Source organism: Pristiophorus japonicus, chromosome 1 (genome assembly GCF_044704955.1).
Source record: "Pristiophorus japonicus isolate sPriJap1 chromosome 1, sPriJap1.hap1, whole genome shotgun sequence".
NCBI classification, from domain to species: Eukaryota; Metazoa; Chordata; class Chondrichthyes; family Pristiophoridae; genus Pristiophorus; species Pristiophorus japonicus.
In genome coordinates this window covers 327,331,329-327,349,574 of record NC_091977.1, presented here as the reverse complement: position 1 = coordinate 327,349,574, position 18,246 = coordinate 327,331,329, and the positions used below count along the sequence as shown (strand labels likewise).

General features: G+C 45.5%; 1 protein-coding gene across 2 annotated transcripts in view; it reads right to left on the bottom strand.

The window, feature by feature from the left end:
• Positions 1-5,053: 5,053 nt before the first annotated feature.
• The window catches only part of LOC139255984 (angiopoietin-1-like), a 340,138-nt gene continuing 326,945 nt past the window's right edge, over positions 5,054-18,246 (bottom strand). For both annotated transcript variants that reach the window (XM_070874122.1, XM_070874093.1), the window contains one exon: positions 5,054-5,559. In XM_070874122.1, the coding sequence (XP_070730223.1) occupies positions 5,399-5,559 (161 nt within the window). In that variant the 3' untranslated portion in view covers positions 5,054-5,398. The remainder of the gene's footprint in view (positions 5,560-18,246) is intronic.

Here is an 18,246-nt window from a genome sequence, read left to right as displayed (position 1 = left end):
CTCAACATCCTTCATTCCTAAAAGTTAGGAACATAGGAATTGCTGGGAGAAAAGGACCAAGGTCCTTCTAGTTTGCCTTCTCCCATCCTGGTAGTCGCTTGATACAATGCTCATGGAGTTGTTGACTAATCACAGCAATCAATCTCTATCAATTAGTTTACAACAGACCCAGACATGAGGCGAGGAAAACCCCCAGAGGTGGAGAGCTTTGGGAACCATAGGTCCAGAGTCACCTGTTCCTCCCGAGCACACTACACTCACCACACGTCACGTCTCAAATTACGCATATACTGGAGCACAAAATATGCACATTCTAACATTCTGCTTATAGAGCAACGTAATTTAACATTTTTCAAAACTGAAGGTAACAAGTAAATGCTTTTAGGATAACTTTTCATTCTGCATTAATAGTCTGAAAGAGTTATTTGCATTGGTGTTTATCAAGCGCCTGACAGTGGAGTTGGTGGTGGGACAGAGAGGCAGAGAAGCAAGGAATCTATAAACATATCATGTGTTTTTGGAAAAACCCCTTCATAGTTTCAGCCTGATGTTTTAAGAACCAATTGATGCAGTGCTGTTCAAAAGGTGCTTCTTAATGTATTGTAATAACTGCAAGCTCAACACCATCCAGGACAAAGCAGCCCGCTTCATCCGCACCTCATCTAGTACTTTATACATTCACTCGCTCCACTGCCGGCACACCATGGCTGCAGTGTGTACCATCTACAAGATGTCCCAGGATTATCCTTTGCTCTCTTTTAATAGGAATCGTTTCCACTGTCTGATACAGTGACTAGTTTCTGTTGAGTGAAGCCATCACTGATTTCCTCTCCTGGTTATCGCTGTGTAATTTTTGCTGAAATAATCTATTACCATATTTGAACTCTGCAGCACACAGTTACCATCTTCTATGTAAGATGTTGCATTATTTCACATACAGGTTGAACCTCCCTTATCCGGAACCCTCGGCACCTGGCCTGTTCCGGATAAGGGATTTTTCCGGACGAAGGGTGGTCACATTACATTGGATGGTACAGATACTAAGCAAAGGGATACCGGGGCGGGCTGGCTTGGGGCTGGGAGTGCGGCAGAGAGATCATGGATGTGGGGGTGGGGGGGGGGGGGGTTGGATCACTGGGTCAGGCCAGTGACTGCAGGAGGCGGCAGCAAGGAAGGACATCAATTTGTTCATGTCAGAGTTCTGCGCATGCGCCACCTGGTGGCCGGGAATAATTCCGGACAAGGGGTGGTTCCGGATAAAGGAATTCTGGATAAGGGAGATTCAACCTATACTTAGAATCTAACAAACCGTACCACGCTACAATTAATAATAGTGTCAAAAAATTTACATTGAAGGATGAAACAAATCAACCTTTGTTTAAAAAGTAAGCAAGGAATTGTGCATCAGGACATTAGTAATATATCACTGTGAATTCCTTATTAGTCATTTTCAATAAACTGACAAGTGAATATAGTTTTGTGCCAAACTAGTAACTGACTAAATATAAATTGACTAGAATTTACCCAATTGCTTTGTGGCAATGGGACCAGGGCCAACCTTGATCTGTACTATGTTGTTGATCTCAGCCAGGCACAGAAACCAGCCTCTGTCTCCATATCAACCAGGGTTCCAGCTCCAAATGACTGTCCAGCTCCCCTCCTGGAAAATGTGAGTGTGTGTATCTGAGGTGTGTGTGTGAGGTATGTGTGTGTGTGTGTGTGTGTGTGTGAGGTGTGTGCACGGGGTCTGTGTGTATATGAGGTATGTGTGTGTATGTGAGGTGCGTGTGTGTGAGGTGTGTGTGTGCGGGGTCTATGTGTGTATGAGGTATGTGTGTGTGAGGTGTGTGTGTGTGTGCGCGCGGGGTCTATGTGTGTATGAGGTATGTGTATGTGAGGTGTGTGTGTGTGAGGTGTGTGTTTGTGTGTGTGTGTGTGTGTATGTGTGAGGTATGTGTGCAACAGAACGAGAGAAAAAGAAAATTGCTCCAAAATTGCTGGGATGGCTTTGAGGTTGAGAGAGTCCGTCCAGACTCAGATCTGAAAAATGGCGGCTTGAGTGAGGGACATGAAAAAACAGGAAAGAGGGGAGAGGAGGAAAGAACAAAAGGGGGTAGAAGTTATGTTACAGCTTTCCAAAGCTCTGGAGTACTGTGAGCAGTCTGGGCACTACACCTGAGGAAGCATACAAAAGCAAAATACCATGGATGCTGGAATCTGAAATAAAAACAGAAAATGCTAGAAATACTCAGCCGGTCAGGCAGCATCTGTGGAGAGAGATAGAAATAATGTTTCAGGTCAATGACCCTTCGTCAGAACTGGAAAAGTTTGAGATGTAACAGGTTTTTAAGCAAGTGTAGGGGCAGGGAAGAACAAAAGGGAAGGTCTATGATAGGATGGAAGGCAGAAAAGATTAAGGGACAAAAGGGATGATGGTGCAACGCAAAAGGAGATGGTAATGGGACAAGTTAAGAAACAAAAGATGAGTCTAGATAGGTTGTAAATGGAGATGGCAGAAACATCAACAGCTGCTGTGGGAAAGAGAAAAAAAATAGAAAAAAAGAAAGAAAATAGGGGCAGAGATTATGGTTTGAAATGATTGAACTCGATGTTGAGTCCAGAAGGCTGTAAAGTGCCTAAATGAAAGATGAGGTGCTGTTCCTCGAGCTTATGTTGAGCTTCATTGGAACAATGTAAGAGGCCGAGGATGGAGATATCAGAGTGGGAGTGGAGTGGAGAATTAAAGTGACAGGCCACCGGAAGCTTGGGGTCACACTTACGGACTGAACAAAGGTGTTCAACAAAGTGGTCATCCAATCTGCATTTGGTCTCCCCAATGTAGAGAAAACCACATCGTGAGCAACGAATACAGTATACTAAATTGAAAGAAGTAAAAGTAAATCACTGTTTCACCTGAAAGGAGTGTTTGGGGCCCTGGACAGTAGGAAGGGAGGAGGTAAAAGGGCATCTCCTGCGCTTGCATGGGAAAGTGCCCTGGGAAGGGGAGAGGTGCTGGGGGTGATTGCAGAGTGGACCAGGGTGTCACAGAGGGAGCGGTTCCTTCGGAATGCTGAGAGGGGAGGGGAGGAGAAGATGTGATTGGTGGTGGGATCATGCTGGAGATGGCAGAAATGGCGGAGGATGATCCGTTGAATGTGGAGGCTGGTGGGGTGAAAGGTGAGGACAATGGGAACCCTGTCGTGGTTCTGGGAGGGAGAAGAAGGAGTGAGAGCAGAAGTATGGGAAATAGAATGGACACAGTCGAGGGAGGGGTTTCCTCGGTTATGGATAAAGGCATATCGGAAGCACTAGTATGGGAGGTGGCATCGTCAGAACAGATGCGACAGAGACAGAGAAACTGAAAGAATGGAGTTCTTACAGGAAGTGGGTTGGGAGGAAGTGTAGTCCAGGTAGCTGTGGGAGTCAGTGGGTTTGTAGTGAATATTTGTCAATAGCCTATCCCCAGAAATGGAGACAGAGAAGTCGAGGAAGGGAAGGGAAGGGTCAGAGATGGACCATGTGAAGGTGAGGGAAGGATGGAAATTGGATTCAAAGTGAATGAAATTTTCTAGTTCAGGGCGCGAGCAGGAAACGGCACCGATACAGTCATTAATGTATCAGAAAAAGAGGTGGGGGGGGAACCCGAGTATTACTGGAACAAAGAATGTTCCATATCTCCCACGAAAAGGCAGACATAGCTAGGACCCATGCGGGTTCCCATAGCAATACCTTTAATTTGGAGGAAGTGAGTGGAGTCAAAGGAAAAGTTGTTAAATGCGAGAACAAGTTCAACCACATGGAGGAGGGCAATGGTGGTGGATGGGCCTCTGTTCAAGGAAGAAGCTGAGTTCCCTCAGGCCATCCTGGTGGGGGATGGAAGTGTAGAGGGATTGGACATCCAGATGGAAGCATATATTGGTCTTGGAGGCAGAGCGGTGTAGATTTACTAGAATGATACCCACCATCACCCGGGTTAAGTTACGAGGAGAGATTACACAAACTAGGGTTGTATTCCCTGGAATTTAGAAAATTAAGGGGTGATTTGATCGAAGTTTTCAAGATATTAAGGGGAACTGATAGGGTAGATAGAGAGAAACTATTTCCATTGGTTGGGGAGACTCGGACTACGGGAGCAGTAAGGCTGGTGGGGATAGGCGGAACGCCCAAGGATACCAGCGGAATTTTACACCATTTCTCTGGGGTTCTCCCAGGGTCCCCCCTGCCCTCCCCCACCTTCCCCCCCACCCCCAGAGTTATGGCGGGAGACCAAATGAAGTTGGATGAAACTCCCGGCCCGATGTGTGTCTGATACAATGCTTCCTCCATTCTGAGTGGTGTTGGGTTCTACATGAATTCTGTTCTGTCGGGAGTGGTGGTGGTGGGGAGGGGTAACTGGTGTTGTGAAGTGTCCCGCTCATATTTAAATCTCAGTGTGTTGGTCGTTCATCTAATGAGTGCTTTGGTTTCAGAATCAAAGCAGGAGGAAGGACAATTGCTGCTGCGAAAATCTGTGGAGGGGTGAGAAAAAAAAACCGAACATTGTCATGGTCACATTATACATGGCAGAAAACCAACTGATCACATTACACCTACTGTCCTGAGAATAACTTGTTAGGATGTGTTAATGAGATGCTTGCATTAATTGGGATTCTCAGGTACTTGTTTATAGAACTGTTGCTTTTTCCTACTACGATAAACCTAGTGCAACTCTGTCCTTTCGCACACCTGCCCCATTTAGAAACACTAAGATGTACCGTAGGCCTGATCTTCACAAACAAGTCGTACGCAGAACTACCGGCCGCCATGACTGGGTGCGAGAGGTCCTACGCTCTGAGTTCGCCTTTTTGTTGTTGTAGCGATAAGCCATTTCTTGAAACTGCTGGTGGATTCATCTTTGCTCCTCTCCGCACCATGTCCCCCCTCTCTCCCCAACCCCCCCCCCCGCCCCACCCCAAACTTCTGGCTTTCAAATGGAGATTGTGAAAATAGATAAGAAGGAACCTGCTTCTGTCCAAAACCAAGAGGGGCCCATCCATCAGCAGGTCTGTCAGCGAGGCTTTGCAGGAGATGGCGGGTGTCCCAAAGTCACAGCGCTAATGGCGCTATTATTCAGCGGTCACGCGTAACTTCAAAGATGAAAATATTCTTTCTCTCTTTCTCCCCTCACTCGCTCATGCCAAGCCGCAGAAGGCTGAGTCAACAAGTGTATAAAAGTCATGAAGGGTTGATGTGGGAGTGGCCAAGCTTGGAAGAGAAGGAGTGCAGTGAGTCTTAATTCTTTCACTATTTCCAATCCTTAGTAACGGGGAGAGAGGGAAATTCTGGAGGAAGGTGGCTCCAGGGAATTGCCCCAATCCAGTTTCAGGTTAGTCATTGGTTGGGTTTTGAGCTGTTTGATTCAGAAGCCTGATGGTCGTATCATCATGGTGACGGTGCGTAAGGAGTAGCTCGGGCCTTTGTAATAATGCCACTTTATGCCATTCAGCTTCCCCAGCTTCTGTCCCGCTGAGTAATATATCCCATTCAGATTCGAAGGTCCGCAGGCGTCAAACCACCAGCCTGTAAAAGCACAGATTAGAAAAGTGACAGTCCAGCCACATGGATTAGCTACACATAACAATCATAGAATGATACAGCATAGAAGGAGGCCATTCGGCCCATCGTGCCTGTGCCGGCTCTTTGGAAGAGTTATCTCATTGGTTGCACTTCCCTGCTCTTCCCCCACAGCCCTGCAAATTTTGCCCCTTCAAGTATTTAACCAATTCCCTTTTGAAAGTTACTACTGAATCTGTTTCCACCGCCCTTACAGGCAATGCATTGCAGGCCCAGTGGCAAGGAGGTCCAAGACAACTGGAGACCGGGCTCTACTGTATGGGCCTAGTTGCCTACGGTGGGATGTGAGCCATAAGCTTGGTGCTGAGCAGCGCCCTTCAGTGAGATGGTGAGAGAGCCAAGGCATGGAGAGTGGGGGAGAGAGATTTGAGTTTATGATTCCCTCTCCCAGGTATAAGCTCCTGACTTGAGGGCAGGCATTGGAAACATAGAAACATAGAAAATAGGTGCAGGAGCAGGCCATTCGGCCCTTCGAGCCTGCACCACCATTCAATAAGATCATGGTTGATCATTCCTTCAGTACCCTTTTCCTGCTTTCTCTCCATACCCCTTGATCCCTTAACCGTAAGGGTCATAATCTAACTCCCTCTTGAATATATCCAGTGAACTGGCATCAACAACTCTCTGCGGCAGGGAATTCCACAGGTTAACAACTCTCTGAGCGAAGAAGTTTCTCCTCATCTCAGTCCCAAATGGTCGACCCCTTATCCTAAGACTATGTCCCCTGGTCTGGACTTCCCCAACACCGGGAACATTCTTCCCGCATCGATCCTGTCCAGTCCCGTCAGAATGTTATATGTTTCTATGAGATCCCCTCTCATCCTTCTAAACTCCAGTGAATAAAGGCCCAGTTGATCCAGTCTCTCCTCATATGACAGCCCAGCCATCCCGGGAATCAGTCTGGTGAACCTTCGCTGCACTCCCTCAATAGCAAGAACATCAATTATTAAGGATGTCACAGCAGTGCATTTGGAAAGAGGTGACATGATAGGTCCAAGTCAGCATGGATTTGTGAAATGCTTGACAAATCTTCTGGAATTTTTTGAGGATGTTTCCAGTAGAGTGGACAAGGGAGAACCAGTTGATGTGGTATATTTGGACTTTCAGAAGGCGTTCGACAAGGTCCCACACAAGAGATTGATGTGCAAAGTTAAAGCACATGGGATTGGGGGTAATGTGCTGACGTGGATTGAGAACTGGTTGTCAGACAGGAAGCAAAGAGTAGGAGTAAATGGGTACTTTTCAGAATGGCAGGCAGTGACTAGTGGGGTAACGCAAGGTTCTGTGCTGGGGCCCCAGCTGTTTACACTGTACATTAATGATTTAGATGAGGGGATTAAATGTAGTATCTCCAAATTTGCGGATGACACTAAGTTGGGTGGCAGTGTGAGCTGCGAGGAGGATGCTGTGAGGCTGCAGAGCGACTTGGATAGGTTAGGTGAGTGGGCAAATGCATGGCAGATGAAGTATAATGTGGATAAATGTGAGGTTATCCACTTTTGGTGGTAAAAACAGAGAGACAGACTATTATCTGAATGGTGACAGATTAGGAAAAGGGGAGGTGCAAAGAGACCTGGGTGTCATGGTACATCAGTCATTGAAGGTTGGCATGCAGGTGCAGCAGGCGGTTAAGAAAGCAAATGGCATGTTGGCCTTCATAGCAAGGGGATTTGAGTACAGGGGCAGGGAGGTGTTGCTACAGTTGTACAGGGCATTGGTGAGACCACACCTGGAGTATTGTGTACAGTTTTGGTCTCCTAACCCGAGGAAGGACATTCTTGCTATTGAGGGGGTGCAGCGAAGGTTTACCAGACTGATTCCCGGGATGGCGGGACTGACCTATCAAGAAAGACTGGATCAACTGGGCTTGTATTCACTGGAGTTCAGAAGAATGAGAGGGGACCTCATAGAAACATTTAAAATTCTGACAGGGTTAGACAGGTTAGATGCAGGAAGAATGTTCCCAATGTTGGGGAAGTCCAGAACCAGAGGTCACAGTCTAAGGATAAGGGGTAAGCCATTTAGGACCGAGATGCGGAGGAACTTCTTCACCCAGAGAGTGGTGAACCTGTGGAATTCTCTACCACAGAAAGTTGTTGAGGCCAATTCACTAAATATATTCAAAAAGGAGTTAGATGAGGTCCTTACTACTAGGGGGATCAAGGGGTATGGCGAGAAAGCAGGAATGGGGTACTGAAGTTGAATGTTCAGCCATGAACTCATTGAATGGCGGTGCAGGCTAGAAGGGCCGAATGGCCTACTCCTGCACCTATTTTCTATGTTTTTATGTCTATCCTTCCTCAGACTAGGAGACCAAAACTGCACACAATATTCCAGGTGAGGCCTCACTAAGGTCCTGTACAGCTGCAGTAAGACCTCCCTGCTCCTATATTCAAATCCCCTCGCTATGAAGGCCAACGTACCATTTGCCTTCTTTACCTACTGCTGTACCTGCGTGCCCACTTTCACTGACTGATGAACCATGACACCCAGATCTCGTTGCACCTCCCCTTTTCCTAATCTGCCGCCATCCAGATAATATTCTGCCTTCGTGTTTTTGCCCCCAAAATGGATAACCTTACATTTATCCACATTATACTGCATCTGCCATGTATTTGCCCATTCACCAAACCTGTCCAAGACACCCTGCAGCCACTTAGCGTCCTCCTCACAGCTCACACCGCCACCCAGTTTAGTGTCATCTGCAAACTTGAAGATATTACACTCTATTCCTTCATCTAAATCATTAATGTACATTGTAAAGAGCTGGGGTCCCAGCACTGAGCCCTGCGGCACTCCACTAGTCACTGCCTGCCATTCTGACAAGGACCCGTTGATCCCGACTCTCTGCTTCCTGTCTGCCAACCAGTTCCCTATCCACGTCAGTATATTACCCCCAAAACCATGTGCTTTGATTTTGCACACCAATCTCTTGTGCGGGACCTTGTCAAAAGCCTTTTGAAAGTCCAAAATTCACCACATCTACTGGTTCTCCCTTGTCCACTCTGCTAGTTACATCCTCAAAAAATTCCAGAAGATTCGTCAAGCATGATTTCCCTTTCATAAATCCATGCTGATTTGGACCAATCCTGTCACTGCTTTCCAAATGCGCTGCTATTTCATCCTTAATGATTGATTCCAATATTTTCCCCACCACTGATGTCAGGCTAACCGGTCTATAATTACCCGTTTTCTCTCTCCGTCCTTTTTTAATAAGTGGTGTTACATTAGCTACCCTCCAGTCCATAGGAATTGAACCAGAGTCAATAGACTGTTGGAAAATGATCACCAATGCATCCACTATTTCTAGGGCCACTTCCTTGAGTACTCTGGGATGCAGACTATCAGGCCCCGGGGATTTATCAGCCTTCAATCCCATCAATTTCCCTAACACAATTTCCCGCCTAATTGGGATATCCTTCAGTTCCTCCTTCTCACTAGACCCACTGTCCCCTAGTACCTTCAGAAGGTTATTTGTATCTTCCTTCGTGAAGACAGAACCGAAGTATTGGTTCAATTGGTCTGCCATTTCTTTGTTCCCCATTATAAATTCACCTGAATCTGACTGCAATGGACCTACATTTGTCTTCATTAATCATTTTCTCTTCACATATATATGGAAGCTTTTGCAGTCAGTTTTTATATTCCTTGCAAGCTTCCTCTCATGCTCTATTTTCCCACTCCTAATTAAACCCTTAGTCCTCCCCTGTTGAATTCTAAATTTCTCCCAGTCCTCAGGTTTGTTGCTTTTTCTAGCCAATTTATAAGCCCCTTCCTTGGCTTTAACACTATCCTTAATTTCCTTTGTCAGCCATGGTTGAGCCACCTTCCCAGTTTTATTTTTACTCCAGACAGGGATGAACAATTGCTGAAGTTCATCCATGTGATCTTTAAATGTTTGCCATTGCCTATCCACCGTCAACCCTTTGAATATCCTTTGCCAATCTATTCTAGCCAATTCGCGCCTCATACCGTCGAAGTTACTTTTCCTTAAGTTCAGGACCCTAGTTTCCGAATTAACTTTGTCACTCTCCATCTTAATAAGGAATTCTGCCATATTATGGTCACTTTTCCCCAAGGGGCCTCGCACAACAAGACTGCTAATTAATTCTCTCTCATTACACAACACCCAGTCTAGGATGGCCAGCTCCCTGGTTGGTTCCTCGACATATTGGTCTAGAAAACCATCCCTAATACACTCCAGGAAATCCTCCTCCACCACATTGCTACCAGTTAGGTTAGCCCAATCAATATGTACATTAAAGTCGCCCATGATAACTGCTGTATCTTTATTGCACACATCACTTATTTCTTGTTTGATGCTGTCCCCAACCTCACTACTACTATTTGGTGATCTCTACACAACTCCCACTAGCGTTTTCTGCCCTTTGGAATTCCGCAGCTCCACCCATACCGATTCCACATCATCCAAGCTAATGTCCTTCCTTACAATTGCATTGATTTCTTCTTTAACCAGCAACGCCTCCTTTTCCTTTCTGTCTATCCTTCGTAAATGCTGAATACCCTTGGATGTTGAGTTCCCAGCCTCGGTCACCCTGGAGCCATGTCTCTGTGATGCCAATCACATCGTATCCGTTAACTGCTATCTGCGCAGTTAATTCGTCCACCTTATTCCGAATACTCCTCGCATTGAGGCACAGAGCCTTCAGGCTTGTTTTTTTAATACACTTTGCCCCTTTAGAATTTTGCTGTAATGTGGCCCTTTTTGTTTTTTGCCTTGGGTTTCTCTGCCCTCCACTTTTACTATTTTCCTTTCTATATTTTGCTTCTGACTCCATTTTGTTTCCCTCTGCTCCCTGCATAGGTTCCCATCCTCCTGCCATATTAGTTTAACTCCTCCCCAACAGCACTAGCAAACACTAGGAATGGCCAGAGTTCCACTTCGTGGAAGGAGGAGAGATCAGAGTAGCCGCAGCCATTGTGCACAGCACGTGCTCGCCAGGGGCTCCGCAGTTGAGTGCGACCAGCGGCCGGAGGGAGGCCAGGAGGGAGGAAGGCCCGAACGTCGCCGGAGGAAGTACCACCAGCACTGCCTCCGCAGGATCCTGCAAATCCACTGGGAGGACAGACGCATCGTCAGTGTTCTCGCTCAGGCCAACATCCCCAGCATTGAAGCACTGACCACACTCGACCTGCTCCGTTGGGTGGACCACATTGTCCACATGCCCGACACAAGACTCCCAAAGCAAGCGGTCTACTCAGAACTCCTACACGGCAAGTGAGCCCCAGGTGGGCAGAGGAAACGTTTTACGGCCACCCTCAATGTCTCCTTGATAAAGTGCAACATCCCCACCGACACCTGGGAATCCCTGGCCCAAGACCGCCCAAAGTGGAGGAAGAGCATCCGGGAAGGTGCTGAGCACCTTAAGTTTCATCGCCGCGAGCATACAGAAAGCAAGCACAGACAGCGGAAAGAGCATGCAGCAAACCAGACTCCCCACCACCCTTTCCTTTAACCATTGTTTGCCCCGCCTGTTACAGAGACTGCAATTCCCACATTGGACTGTACAGTCACCTGAGAACTCACTTTCTTCCTCAATTCTGAGGGACTACCTACGATGATGATGATGATTCCAGATCACAACAACTTGCTACATAAATAATTTCTTCTCGTCTCCTCCCTGGTTTTTATGTCAATTATCTTAAATCTGGTTACTGATCCTCCCGCCATTGGAAAATGTTTCTCCCTATCTACTCTATCAAAACCTTTCATAATTTTGAATACCTCTGTTAAATCTCCCCTTAACCTTCTCTGCTCCAAGGAGAACAATCCCAGCTTCTCCAGTCTCTCCACATAACTGAAGTCCCTCATCCCTCATCCCTGGTACTATTCTAGTAAATCTTTTCTGCACCCTCTTCGAGGTCTTGACATCCTTCCTAAAGTGTGGTGCAATGAATTGGACACAATATAATAGCTGAGGCCTAACTGGTGATTTACAAAAAGTTTAGTATAACTTCCTTGATTTTGTACTTTATAAAGCTATGGATCCCTTGTGATTTTTGAACAGCTTTATCAACTTGTCCTGCCACATTTAAGGATTTCTGAATGCAAACTTTATTTGTCACGCTCCATGCATTTCCACACATGCACTCCAAACCTGCCTTAGTCTGGAACACCACCACCTGCAAATTCCCCTCCAAGTCACACACCATCCTGACGTGGAAATATATCACTACTGCTTCATCGTTGCTGGGTCAAAATCCTGGAATTCTCCATAATTGCACTGTGGGAGTACCTTCACCACACGGACTGCAGCGGTTCAAGAAGGCGGCTCACCAACACCTTCTCAAGGGCAATTAGCGATGGGCAATAAATGCTGGCCTTGCTAGTGGACTACATCCTGTGAATGAATGAAATAAAAATTCTCCGCTGTTTGATCCCTCCCTTTTCTGGACTGTTCTTTATCCTAACGCTATTTGTCTCTTCCAGGCTTCTATGCACCTTGTTTGTTCTCTCTGAAGTTTTATTCTGGTTCCCCTCCCCCGGCAAATTAGTTGAACCAATCTCCCTTTTGGCTTACCATTGGCTTTAATTCATGGTGAAGCAAAAATCTACTCAGCTGAGCAGCCAGTAACTGCAGGGAGCAGCGTGAGCAGGTAAGAGAGGGTGACAAAGGAGAACAGGGTGACTACATGCAATGTCACACGAAGGGAGGGAAGTGATTGGCTGGTGAGTTTTTCTCTCTCTCTTTTCTTTTCTTGGTTTAAATTAAGGGCCTTACATTAGGGGCCGGGAGTAATAACTAAAAACGAAATGTAATTAATTAAATTCATTAGAGATGGCAGGACAGGCGATGTGTTTCTGCTGCTGCATGTAGGAGCTGGTTGACTCCATTGAGGTCCACGGTGATCACATCAGCAGCAAGTGTCTGCAGCTCAAGGAACTTCGACTCCGTGTTGATGAGCTGGAGTCCGAGCTGCAGACACTACAACACATCAGGGAGGGGGAGAGTTACCTGGAAGCTGTGTTCCAGGAGGCAGTCACACCCCTTAGATTAATTCATTCAAATTTGGTCCGTGGTCAGGGACAGGAGAGTGTGACTACAAGCGAAGCAGGTAAGGGGACCCAGGATGTAGTGATGGAGGAGCCTCAGCCTTTGCTCTTGTTCAACAGGTTCGAGGCACTTACTCGCTGTGTGGATGAGAGGATGGACTGCAGGGAGGATGAGCAAACTGACCACAGCACCGTGGTACAGAGGGCCATTCAAGTGGGGGGATTAAAAATAAACATTGTAGTGGTAGGGAACAGTATCATTAGGGGGAGCGAAGCAGTTCTTTGCAGCCGAGAGCGTGAGTCCCGAAGGCTGTGTTGCCTGCCCGGTGACAGGGTTATGGACATCTCCTCGGAGCTGCAGAGGAACATGGAGTGGGAAAGGGAAGATCCAGGTGTCATGGTCCACGTGGGTACCAACAACATAGGTAGGACAAAGAAGGAGGTCCTGCTGAGAGAGTATGAGCAGCAGGGGCTGAATTAAAAAGCAGAAGCACAAAGGTACACAGTGGGACACTGGCACCAATACCAGTTCGGATGGGCTCCACTTAAACCGTGCTGGGACTAGGGTCCTGGTGAATCAAATAACTCGGGCTGTAGAGAGAGCTTTAAACTAATTAGTGGGAGAGTGGATTCAGCTGAGCGAAAATGTTAAAAGTCGAATAACAAGGAGAAGGCAATAGATCAGGGTAGCACGGGGGGAAATAAAAACCAGAGTGTGCCAGGAAGGGACAGAATGTATAAACATAAAGGTGAATCAGAAAGTGGGATCAAAGCAGGAAAAAAATGGTAAAAAAAACAAATTTAAAAGCTCTTTATCTGAATGCACGTACCATTTGTAACAAAATACATGAGTTGACGGCACAAATAGATACAAATGGGTATGATCTGATAGCCATTACAGAGACATGGTTGCAAGTTGACCAGGATGGGGAACTAAATATTATGGGGTATTTGACAATTCGGAAGGACAGACAGAAAGGAAAAGAAGGTGGGGTAGCACTGTTAATAAAGGATCAGTGCATTAGTGAGAAACAATGTTGGCTCAGAGGATCAAGATGTTGAATCAGTTTGGGTGGCGATAAGGAATAAAAAAGGGAAAAGGTCACTGGTAGGCATAGTCTATAGGACCCTAACAGTAGCTACACAGTTGGACGGAGTATAAATCAAGAACTAATGGACGATTTTAATTCATATTGATTGGATAATGCAAATTGGCCAGGGCAGCCTTGAGGAAGAGTTCATAGAGTGTAACCAGGATAGTTTCCTTGAACAGTACTTTGCAGAACCAACCAGGGAGTAGGCTATTTTAGATCTGGTACTGTGTAATAAGACAGCATTAATCAACAATCTCCTATTAAAGGATTCTCTCAGAATGAGTGACCATAACATGGTTGAATTTCAAATTCAGTTGGAGGGTGAGAAAGTTGGTTCTCAAACCAGGGTCCTAAACTTAAATAAAGGAGACTACAAAGGTATGAGGGCAGTGTAATATATATAGCTCCACACTGTGGACTCCTGTGGCACTGCAGTCAGTGCTGGTTATAATAAAGGGAACAGGTCACCTGACTGGTGACTGCTGGGGCATGCTGACTGAAGGGTAAACCAGCTTTCAAAGCTTTGAGTAGAAATCCCCAGAGACTATATAGCATGGAAGAAAAACAACAGGATGAGGAGATGTTAGAGCTAAACATCACCAGGAGCACGAGGTTAACTAACAGCGATTCGAAAAGTATCATAATCCACATAGATGTTGCAGGAATCAAGATACCCATGGAAATCGACACTGGTGCATCCGTGAATGTCGTACTGGAGTCAACTGTGAGGTGGAGCATGGTGGCGAGAAAGATTGAGAAGAGGGTTGGGGCAATGATGCAGCCCTGTTTGACCCCGGTCTGGACGTAGATTGGGTCTGTGATGGATCCGTTGGTAAGGATCACAGCCTGCATCTCGTCGTGGAGCAGGGGGAGCAACATTTGGGGGCATCTGAAACGGAGGAGGATGCTCCATAGACCCTTGCGGTTGACAGTGTTAAAGGCCTGGGAGTTCCTGGCCCACGACTGCCCTAAGTGGAGGAAGTGCATCCGAGAGGGCGCTGAGCACCTCGATCTCAACGCCGAGAGCATGCAGAAATCAAGCACAGACAGCGGAAACAGCGTGCGGCAAACCTGTCCCACCCACCACTTCCCTCAACGACTATCTGTCCCACCTGTGACAGGGACTGTGGTTCTCGGATTGGACTGTTCAGCCACCAAAGAACTCACTTCAGGAGTGGAAGCAAGTCTTCCTCGATTCCGAGGGACTGTCTATGATGATGACCGGAGTCGCTACACCTCGACAAATTGCATGATTTCCCATGGCAGAAATCCAAGATAGAGCTGCGAGGCTACTAGGGAGAGAGCATTCCTGTGGTAGGTTGTATCACCGTTCTGATGAAATACAAGGATCAAATTCAGAGCTTGCCTCTAATAGTAGTGGCAGGAGACAAGCCTGCCTTACTAGGAAGAAATTGGTTGGATCACTGAAGCTGGATTGGAGTGAGATTTTTCATGTTGAAACGAGATTTGCATCAAAGGATGATGTCATCAAGAATTATCCGAAGGTGTTCTGCGAAACAGGCAGTCCGATCCAAGGCTTCAAGGCGAGTGTCAGGGTACAGAAGGACGCTAGATCGGTTTACTGCAAGCCACGTTCTGTACCATATGCACTCAAAGAGAAAGTTGAGCAAGAACTCAAAAGACTAGAGACTGAGAACATTATTTCTATGATAGGTCGATGTAATTGGGCTACACCCATTGTTGTTGTACCTAAGTCCGATGGTAAGGTAAGATTGTGTGGTGATTATAAAGTAACCGTAAACCAAGTTCTAGAGGGTAATGTCCCCAATACATTGCCAAATATAGAAGATTTGTTCACAACACTGACAGGTGGTCATATCTTCTCAAAGTTGGATCTTATAAATTCCTACTTACAGCTTGAACTAGATGAGGAGTCCAAGTCATGCTTGACTATAAATACTCATCTAGGCCTATATCAATTTAATAAGCTACCATTTAGAGTGTCTTCCGCCCCTGCCATATTCCAAGGGGTGATGAAGGGGTAGTATGTTATTTAGATGACATACTAATTTCAGCACCAAATAGGCAAATTCATGATAATATATTGAATGAAGTCCTCAAACAGCTAGAGAAGCACAGAGTACGAGTGTCTGTTCGCAAGTGTGAGTTATTTCAAAACTCAGTGGAGTATTTAGGGTACAGAGTAGACAAAGATGGTTTACATCCAACCAAGGGAAAGCTGGATGCAATCAGAAATGCACCCACTCCCAAGAATGTCACAGAATTTTGATCATTTTTGGGACTTTTGAACTATTATGGGAAATTCCTACCAAATTTGGCTACCAAATTTCTACCAAATTCCTACCAAATTCCACTGAATGAACTATTGAACAAACAGGTCCATTGGAAGTGGTCAGAAGAATGTGATATAGCATTCAAGGAGTGTAAAAGCAAATTGGTGGAGAGCACCATGTTAGTTCACTATGACGTATCTAAGGAGATCAAGCTAGCATGTGATGCCTCTCCATATGGAGTTGGAGCAGTGATCACTCATGTATTACGTAGTGGGGAGGAGAGACCAATTGCTTTTGCTTCACGCACTCTCAGTGCCAGTGAGCATAATTATGCGCAAAACGAAAGGGAAGCTTTGGCTTTAATTTTGGGGTCAAGAAGCTCCACAAATACTTGTATGGTCGTAAGTTTACCATCATTACGGACCATAAGCCCCTGACAGCAATCCTCCATCCAAAGACCCCTGTTCCAACATTAGCTGCAGCCGAATGCAGAGATGGGCTTTGATTTTGTCAGCATATACATATGATTTTGAATACAGACGATCAGCTGATCACAGTAATGTTGATGCTATGTCTGGATTGCCTTCCCCATCACAAGTTACACCCAATAGGGAAGAAGTGTTCTCTTATTCATACATTGATGAACTGCCAGTCACAGCTGAAGAGATTGGTAGAGCAACCAAACGTGACCCAGTGATGTCAAAGGTGCATGATTATATTGCAAATGGATGGCCAAACCAGGTAATAGACAAAGATAGTCATCCATTCTTTATTCATAGGAATGAATTATCAGTCGATAAAGATTGTATCTTGTGGGGTGCAAGAGTGGTTATACCAAATAAGTTCAGGTCCAAATTATTAGGAGACCTCCATGACCAGCACCTGGGAATGTGCTTGACCAAGAGTTTTGCACACAGTTACTTATGGTGGCCATGTCTTGATAAAGATATAGAGTACATCGTAAGTCAGTGTACGACATGTCAATCAGTAAGCAAGCAACCACCATCTGTACCATTACAGCCATGGAAATGGCCTCCCAGGGTGTGGCAAAGACTACATATCGATTTTTCTGAGCTAGAAGGACAACAATTGTTCATTATGATTGATAGCCATTCGAAGTGGGTCGAGGTGTTTCCGATGTGGAATATAACAACAAATAAAACATTAGACATTTTGCGAAGATTATTTTCTTCATTTGGCCTCCCAGAAGAAAGTGTTTCTGATAATGGACCGCCATTTCGTTCAGAAGAATTTGCACAGTTCCCGAGCAAAAATGGTGTGAAGCATACCAAGGTTCCACCATACCACCCTGCTTCAAATGGTGCAGCAGAGCGCACTGTACAAATTGTAAAACGTGCCCTCATCAAACAGATGTTGGATCTACATCCAAAGAAACGACAGTTGTCATTGGACCACAAATTGGCTAATTTTCTAATTACATTTCGTAATACTCCTCACACAACTACTGGTGGAACACCAGCAGAGTTGTTTCTCAAACGATAGCCACGAACCAGATTCTCGTTGTTAAAACCAAACTTGGCACAGTCCATAGAAGAGACACAATTAAGACACAAAGAGAATCATGTTAGAGGTAGAGTAAAAGAGAGAAGTGTGAAATTAAATCAAAAGGTGAGAGTGAAGAACCATCAACATAAATGGTTAAAGTGGTTACTAGGAAGATTGGTGAAGATATGTGGTCCTCGCACATATTTGGTCAAGATGTTTGATCATGGACAGGTTAGGTTTGTTCATATTGATCATATTTTACCTACAGATGTGAAAGTAGGTGAAGGTGGGAATGATTCAATTATTTCTGACTCATCAGATAGTTTTGATATACCTGTAGCAAATCCTACATCTAGTGTACTGGAAACAAACCCAAGAGAAAGTCAGAATTTACGTCTGAGTCCGAATCAGGCAGACAAACAGTCTAAAGTTAGAGAGCGTTCAAATGGAAATCAAGGGCATCCTCAGCCTTGAATGAGTTTAAATTCGACACCATGTTTGGAAGGTTCTGTTCGAGAGCGAAGGTATCCTCTTTGAAACAGAAAACGAGAGGTTAAGCTTGATTTGTAAATATGGCAAAATATGTCCATATCTTTTGTTATGTATAACCATGCAAGTTATGTATGATGATTGTTTGTTATAAGTACTCCTTCATTAAGGAGGGAGAAATGTAATATATATAGCTCCACACTGTGGACTCCTGTGGCACTGCAGCCAGTGCTGTTTATAATAAAGGGAACAGGTCACCTGACCGGTGAATTCT